The 8,982-nt window shown below is 37.1% G+C and overlaps 1 protein-coding gene across 1 annotated transcript in view; it reads left to right on the top strand.

Moving 5' to 3' along the window:
- Positions 1-8,659, top strand: part of ANKRD7 (ankyrin repeat domain 7) — a 20,999-nt gene extending 12,340 nt beyond the window's left edge. Inside the window, 5 exon segments of the mRNA XM_024131333.1 lie at positions 6,353-6,467; positions 6,628-6,801; positions 7,729-7,835; positions 8,514-8,604; positions 8,606-8,659. Coding sequence (XP_023987101.1) covers positions 6,353-6,467; positions 6,628-6,801; positions 7,729-7,835; positions 8,514-8,604; positions 8,606-8,659 — 541 coding nt within the window.
- The last annotated feature ends 323 nt before the right edge of the window (positions 8,660-8,982 follow it).

Raw genomic sequence — 8,982 nt, 5'->3', positions numbered from 1 at the left:
TTCTTTTTGTTGCAGTGGTAAATGGGAGTGTTTCCTTTTTTTCTCTTTCAGATTTTTCACCATTAATTCATAGGAATGCAAGAGATTTCTGTGCATTAATTTTGTATCCTGCTCCTTTACCAAATTCATTGATTAGTTCTAGCAGTTTTCTGGTAGCATCATTAGGATTCACTATGTATAGTATCATGTCATCTGCAAACGGTGACAGTTTTATTTCTTTTCCCATTTGGATTCCTTTAATTTCTTTTTCTTCTCTGATTTATGTGGCTAGGACTTCCAAAACTATGTTGAATAATAGTGGGGAGAGTGGGCAAACTTGTCTTGTTCCTGATCTTAGTGGAAATGGTTTCATTTTTTCACCATTGAGAATGATGTTGGCTTTGGGTTTGCCATATATAGCCTTTATTATGTTAAGGTAAGTTCCCTCTATGCCTACTTCCTGGAGTGTTTTATCATAAATGGGTGTTGAATTTTGTTAAAAGCTTTTTCTGCATCTATTGAGATGATCTTGGATTCTGTTTGCTAGTATTTTGTTGAGGATTTTGCATCTAAGTACATCAGTGATATTGACTTTTAGTTTTCTTTCTTGGTGACATCTTTGTCTGGTTTTGGTATCAGGGTGATGGTGGCCTCGTAGAATGAGTTTCAAAGTGTTCCTCCCTCTGCTATATTTTGGAAGAGTTTGAGAAGGATAGGTGTTAGCTCTTCTCTAAATGTTTTTAGAATTCGCCTGTAAAGCCATCTGGTCTTGGGCTTTGGTTTGTTCAAAGATTTTTAATCACAGTTTCAATTTCAGTGCTTGTCATAGATCTGTTTATATTTTCTCTTTCTTCCTGGTTCAGTCTCAGAAGATTGTGCTTTCTAAAAATTTGTCCATTTCTTCCAGGTTGTCCATTTTATTGGCATATAGTTGTTTGTAGGAATCTCTCATGATCCTTTGTATTTCTGCAGTGTCAGTTGTTACTTCTCCTTTTCATTTCTAAATCTATTGATTTGAGTCTTCTCCCTTTTTTTCTTGATGCGTCTGGCTACTGGTTTATCAATTTTGTTTATCTTCTCAAAGAACCAGCTTTTAGTTTTATTGATCTTTGCTATCATCTCCTTCATTTCTTTTTAATTTATTTCTGATCTGATCTTTATGATATTTTCCCTTCTGCTAACTTTGGGTTTTTTTTGTTCTTCTTTCTCTAATTGCTTTAGGTGTAAGGTTAGGTTGTGTATTTGAGATGCTTCTTGTTTCTTAAGGTAGGATTGTATTGTTATAAACTTCCCTCTTAGAACTGCTTTTGGTGCATCTCATAGGTTTTGGGTTGTCATATTTTCATTGTCATTTTTTCTAGGTATTTTTTGATTTCCTCTTTGATTTCTTCAGTGATCTCTTGGTTATTTACTAGCACAATGTTTAGCCTCCATGTGTTTGTATTTTTTTACAGTTGTGTCCTGTAATTCATATCTAGTCTCATAGCGTTGTGGTTGGAAAAGATACCCGATACGATTTCAATTTTCTTAAATTTACCATGGCTTGATTTGTGACCCAAGATATGATCAATCCTGGAAAATGTTCCATGAGCACTTGAGAAGAAAGGGTATTCTGTTGTTTTCGGATGGAATGTGCTATAAATATCAATTATGTCCCTTTTGCTTAATGTTATGTATGTTCCTATTACCATTTTCTTAATTGTTTTGGGTTTGTTATTGTAAGTCTTTTCCTTCTCTTGTGTTTCCTGCCTAGAGATGTTCCTTTAGCATTTGTTGTAAAGCTGGTTGGTGGTGCTGAATTCTCTTAGCTTTTGCTTGTCTGTGAAGGTTTTAATTTCTACCTCAAATGTGAATGTGATCCTTGCTAGGTAATCTTGATTGTAGGTTTTCCACTTTCATCACTTTAATTATGTCCTGCCACTGCCTTCTGGCTTGCAGAGTTTCTGCTGAAAGATCAGCTGTTAACCTTATGGGGATTCCCTTGTGTGTTATTTGTTGTTTTTCCCTTGCTGCTTTTAATATGTTTTCTTTGTATTTAATTTTTGATAGTTTGATTAATATGTGTCCTGGTGTGTTTCTCCTTGGATTTATCCTATATGGGACTCTCTGCACTTCTTGGACTTGATTGACTATTTCCTTTCCCATTTTAGGGAAGTTTTCAACTATAATCTCGTCAAATGTTCTTCTAGGTCCTTGTTAAACATTTCTTGTATTTTCTCCATTGTATTTCCAAGATTTTGGATCATCTTTACTATCATTATTCTGAATTCTTTTTCAGGTAGACTGCCTATTTCCTCTTCATTTGTTTGGTCTGGGGGGTTTTTACCTTGCTCCTTCATCTGCTGCATATTTCTCTGTCTTCTCATTTTGCTTAACTTACTGTGTTTGGAGTCTCCTTTTTGCAGGCTGCAGGCTCGTAGTTACCACTGGTTTTGGTTTCTGCCCCCAGTGGGTAAGGTTGGTTCAGTGGGTTGTGTAGGCCTCCTGGTGGAGGGAAGTGGTGCCTGTGTTCTGGTGGATGAGGCTGGATCTTGCCTTTCTTGTGGGCAGGACCACATCCGGTGGTGTTTTTTGGAGTGGCTGTAAACTTATCATGATTTTGGGCAGCTTCTCTGCTAGTGGGTGGAGTTGTGTTCTGTCTTGCTGGTTGTTAGGCATAGGGTGTCCAGCACTGTAGCTTGCTTTTTGTTGAGTGGAGCTCGGTCTTAGCGTTGAGATGGAGATCTCTGGGAGAGCTTTTGCCATTTGATGTTACGTGGGGCCAGGTCTCTGGTGGACCAATGTCCTGAACTCAGGTCTCCCACTCAGAGGTTCAGGCCTGATACCCGGCTGGAGCACCAAGACACTGTCAGCCACACGGCTCAGAAGAAAAGGGAGAAAAAATAAAGAAAGAAAGGAAAAAAATAATAAAGTAAACGAAAATAACTAAAATAAAAAATAAATTTTTAAAAATAAAAAAATAAGAATGTAATAAATGAAAAGAAAGAAAGAAAGAAGAGAGCAACGAAACCAAAAAGCAAATCCACCAATGATAACAAGTGCTAAATAGTATACTAAGAAAACAAACAAAAATGGACAGACTGAACCTTAGGACAAATGGCAAAACAAAGCTATACAGAGAAAATCACACAAAGAAGCATACACATACACACTCACAAAAAAAGAATAAAGAAAAAAAATATATATATATAAAAAAACAGGAGGAGAGCAACCAAATAAATAAACACATCTACCAGTGATAATAAGCTCTAAATACTAAACTAAGATAAACATAATACCAGAAACAAATTAGATGCAGATTGAAAACCCAAAGTCTACAGTTGCCCCCAAAGTCTACCGCCTCAATTTTGGGATGATTCGTTGTCTATTCAAGTATTCCACAGATGCAGGGTACATCAAGTTGATTATGGAGATTTAATCCACTGTTCCTGAGGCTGCTGGGAGAAATTTCCCTTTCTCTTTTTGTTCGCACAGCTCCTCAGGTTCAGCTTTGGATTTGGCCCTGCCTCTGCATGTAGGTCACCTGAGGGTGTCTGTTCCCCGCCCAGGCAGGACAGGGTTAAAGTAGCAGCTGATTAGGGGTCTCTGGCTCAGGCCGGGGAGAGGGAGGGGTACGGAATGCGGAGTGAGCCTACGGCAGCAGACGTCAGCGTGATATTGCAACAGGCTGAGGTGCGCTGTGTGTTCTCCCGGGGAAGTTGTCCCTAGATCACGGGACCCTGGCAGTGGCGGGCTGCACAGGCTCTCGGGGGGCAGAGGTGTGGATAATGACCTGTGCTTGCACACAGGCTTCTTGGTGGCTGCAGCAGCAGCCTTAGTGTCTCATGCCCATCTCTGTTGTCCTCACCGATAGCCGCGGCTCACGCCCATCTCTGGAGCTCATTTAGGAAGTGCTCTGTATTCCCCTCTCCTCGTGCACCCACAACAAATGGTCTCTTGCCTCTTACGCATGTCCAGACTTTTTCCCGGACTCCCTCCCAGCTAGCTGTGGCGCACTAACCCCCGTGAGGCTGTGTTCATGCAGCCAACCCCAGTCCTCTCCCTGGGATCTGACCTCTGAAGCCTGAGCCTCAGCTTCCAGCCCCCACCCACCACAGTGGGTGAGCAGACAATATTCTCAGGCTGTTGAGTGTTGGTCGTCACCGATTCTTTGAATGGGAATCTCTCTGCTTTGCCCTCTGCACCTCTGTTGCTGTGCTCTCCTCCATGGCTCCGAAGCTTCTCCCCCACCCACTCCCTATCTCCACCAGTAAAGGGGCTTCCTAGTGTGTGGAAACTTTTCCTCCTTCACAGCTCCCTCCCACTGCGGCAGGTCCTGTCCCTATTCTTTTGCCTCTGTTTTTTCTTTTTTCTTTTGCCCTACCCAGGTAGGTGGGGAGTTTCTTGCCTTTTGGGAAGTCTGAGGTCTTCTGCCAGCATTCAGTAGGTGTTCTGTAGGAGTTGTTCCACATGTAGACGTATTTTTGATGTATCTGTGGGGAGGAAGGTGATCTCCCCATCTTATTCCTTCACCATCTTGAAGGTCCCCCTGCTCCATAGGGTTTAGACTTGAATTGGAAGAGTGAAATATTCAGCAGGCATGCAGCAGCCACATAGCAGCCACTTCTGGAACACCTCCTGGGAATTACTCAAATGCCAATTACTTTCTCTCAGAGAAAGAGAAATTGGTTTTGTTTTTGATTTTGGGGTTTTTTTTGTTTTAATGAAAAAAGGAAACTGGAGTTGGAAAGAGAATTAGATCTAAAGATTGAGTAAAAGCCATGTATGTTCCTTGAGACTAAAATTTTGAGATATATATAACAGTGGGTGAAGGGGATGGATCAAAATGTTTTTTAGGATTTGCTATGCTACTGCAAGGATTTATTTTAGGTCAGCTTAAAGCCTTTTGGCCCCATGTGTTCAGGCTGAAGACTGGAGAAACTTCCTAGTACATAAGGAAATTTACCTTTAAGCCAAATTATGGATGTCAACAAAATGGCTAATCAGTGCTTTTCCTGTGTCACGATTTCTGAGAAACCAAATTAGTTATCAGAAGTTTGTTTGGTATGGATGGAATTGTGGCAAAACAAGGTAATCATTTTGAGGGATATTTCATCTAGACCATGATGTCTGAGCAATCATTTTTGTTCTAAACAAAAACAAAGTATTCCTTTCCAATGACTGGGGAGTATGGGTTCCTTAAATTCATATATTCTTTACCATGGAGGATGTTAATTATGGATAAATTCTGGTTTCAGTCTATCACTTAGCTGACCATCCTCTTTTTGAGTACAGTCTTTCTTCAGAGAGAATGACATAATTGGTTAGGTTTCTGTTCTTTTGAATTATAGTTTTGCCTTCCAGAGATTATATTCAGGTAAACTTGATTGGAGTTTTTGTATTTCCAAATTGTTCAAAATTATTTTTATATTTTTTGGGTTTACTCCTATAAATGGTAAGTTATATCATCATGTTTGGATTTTATGAGCCTTGTTCTTTGAAAGTTACCTTATTTTCAAGTCCTTGTGGGCTACATTTTGCTACTCTTAGTGTCAATAACAGGTCTGTTTAGGTACCCATAAAGTACTTCTGAGGACCTAAAATGAAGTGGGAAAATGGCATCTAAAATCTTTGGTTCGGGACCTGGGCTATCTGTAAATAGACTTTGTATTATGAAATTATCTTAAAATAAGGATATAAAGACATCACCTTCACAAATAAATAAAAGTTTATTGAAGGTTAGTCCAGGCTAAAAGCTACAAAGTTTAAAAGGAGCTCATTAGTATCTGTCATACTTCATGACTATATGCTTGGTTTCTGGGAGGCTACATAGAATATGGTTCTTTGAGAAGTAGAAATTATTTTAATAACTGAAAATTAGGTTGAGATCTACAACTTAAAGAGTACTTAGGCTTTCACATTTGTGTTCACTTCTTAGATGCAAATGACAACTTTAATAGCTGAGCAAAGAGAAACACACACACTTAGGTGTAGTATGCCATGCAATAGGCAAACATAGGCAATGTCTTTTCCTCCTGTTAGCTGGCACATGTATCTTAAGTTTTAGAGATCATTTCTAGACATAATTGGATGTCTAATTTTATCATTCTCCAAGGCTCATACTCCATTTTGGTGTTTGGAAAAAACCTATTGTTTAATGCATAGTTAAATTTTCTTTGAAGTGAAACCAGTTAAATATTTGATCTTCAGGCATTTGCACAGCTCTTTTAATTCAGTAAAAAGCAATTATAATTAATTAAATTTTGTGTAAATATAAATAAGTACACAAAGCAAATACCTTAATAATATATGATCTGGCATGTTCTTGGGCATAGCAGATAACTTCTCAAAGTAAGACTTATCTATAACTTTGTGTTTCATTATATTGATACAGAACAGCTTTGCACCTGGCCTGTGCTAATGGATATTCAAATATTGTATCTCTCTTAATTGAGAAACAGTGCAAAGTAAATGTCTGGGACGGTGAAAACAGATCTCCATTGACTAAGGTGTGCTGATTTTTCCTTTTCAATTGAATTACCTTTGAGTTCTTCTCTTAGTTAATCTTTGTTATATTTCATATTTTAAAACATAGTATTAAACATTAGTTTAATATATCAGATCCTAAATAGTAAATTGATTACCCATCTATTCTTTTTGTACTGACAGGCAGTACAGTGTGACAAGGAGAGTTGTGCTACTATTCTTCTAGAACATGGTGCAGACCCAAACCTGGTGGATTTATATGGCAATACTGCTCTTCATTATGCTGCTTGTCATCAAAGTGACTCATTAATTGCAAAATTGCTTGAACACAAAGCTAATCTTGAAGCTCAAAATAAGGTAGTCTTCTATTAAAAACAATACATTATATTTTAGAAAGCAGTAAAAGAAGGTATTCATTGCAGATAATTTATACCTGCTGAGACACATGTTATATAAAACATGAATTTTACAAAATGAAATTAGGGAGAAGGAGAATGAGACTATCAAATACTGATAAGGTTTTCCTTTTTAAAAAAACCTTTCTCCATTTCATTTCAGATTATAATCTTGACCTCCAAAGCAACATGAGGTTTAACAATTATAACTGTTCAAAGTACACCACATGAGAAATACTTTAATTCCCTATAAATGAACATTGATTAAAAATCATGAAGACTATGTCCTTTTATATTTATTTGTATACTCGTGAATAATTATAATAGAGTAAAATTAGAAAATCACTTGTTATACTAAAAGTAATCCAAGTCACCTATTAAGACTTTATGGATAACTGATTAATATATGTTTTTAAGCTTCCTAACACTTTAGTTCACTGATGCTTTATCTGCATGACAGGCCAAAATAAGTGCCAGCCTTGGAAGTTTAAATGAAACCCTAGAAAACTCAGCTGTAACAACATTATGAAATGTGAATTGATGGTTTGCAATATTTATGTTAAATTCTAGGTGCTCACTAATTAAATACTCCAGACCGCTCTTGCCCACAATTTGAATTAAGCCTAAATCAGAAACTTTAATTTTATTTTTTGACTGGCCAACTATATTTTATTTTATTATTACTTATTTTTATAATTTTTATAATTTTATTTTGATTTTTTGACAGGCATATATATATTCTTTTTAAGATTCTGTTCAATTATAGGTTATTACAAGATACTACAGAGGTTTCTTATAAGCATACTTATTTTTTAAATTGAACTTAAATTAAAAGGCATGTAATGTTGGTACAATATTTTAAATAATCATTTTGAAATAATTTTTCCAGGATGGGTATACTCCACTTTTACTTGCCATTACTGAAAATAATGCAGAAATGGTAGAATTTCTTCTGAAGAGTGGGGCAGATGTGAATGCTTCAGATAAGAATCAAAGGTATAATTAATGTTAAATAAGAGCATATAACTATAGCTATCTAACAGGAATATATACACATGCACACATATGTTAAATTCTAGGTGCTCATTACTTAAATACTCCAGGCTGCTCTTGACCTCAGTTGGAAGTAAGCCTATATATATATATCATATATGTATATATGAGACATATTTTTGAAACTGAAAAGATTTGGCCATATGATTTTGGACAAATTACCTAGATTCCCAGGATCTATTTTTCTATCTGCAAAATCAAACAGTTGGGCCAGATTGGTATGTTATTATTGCTATTTTTTTTTTTAACATTAGAATCTTACACAGAAACTCAATCTCTAAATCCCAGATGCTGTAGTTAAATGGGGATAGGGTACCCAGAGTCCCAGACACTCCCCTCCGTAGAATTTTTGAGACATCTCCTGGAAAACACTAGTGTTCCCAGGAGCAGGGGTTGAAAACCACTGAGCTAGCTGCTTCCTAGAGACTCTTATCTTTAGACTTCATGATATGATCTGTGATTAGCACACCTTTTTGAGTAGATCTGCCCCACATTTTACATTCTTGCCCCAACTCTTTTCCTGATCATACATTTAAACAGTAAATTTAGAAGACTCATTTTTAAAAAGTACAAGACATGGTTAAGATTCATAAATGGACACATTTATATCTTTTGCTCCAGAACAGCCCTTATGATTGCTCTCAGTGACGAACCAACAAGTTTAGTCAGTCTTCTTCTTCAGCAAGAGGTGAACCTATCTTGTCAAGATATTTATGGATTCACAGCTGAGGAATATGCTTCTTTCAATGGTTTTACTATGTAAGTGATACTGCATATCTTTTAACAATTGTGTGGAATTTGAGCATAAGGAAAGAAACACGGACACCAAAGTACAAAGCACACATTAGGGTAAACACATGAAGAACTCTGGACCCATGGATCCAGGGATGCTTGATTTTCGCTGTCAATATAAGAACAGCAATATAGGGCCTAATCAATATAAGAACTGCAGGTAGGCTGAGTCTACAGATTAATAAATTCCCAGTGGCATGGGAATTTGAAGTATGCCAGAACAGGGATTCCAGCAACTAGTGACATACCATTAATAAAACATATGGGCAATAGAGGAGATTGGCAGTGATGGCTGGGT

Source organism: Physeter macrocephalus, chromosome 5 (assembly GCF_002837175.3).
Source record: "Physeter macrocephalus isolate SW-GA chromosome 5, ASM283717v5, whole genome shotgun sequence".
In the NCBI taxonomy this organism is placed as follows: Eukaryota; Metazoa; Chordata; class Mammalia; order Artiodactyla; family Physeteridae; genus Physeter; species Physeter macrocephalus.
Note: the sequence above shows the minus strand (reverse complement) of the source record. Positions and strands in the feature narration are given on the sequence as shown.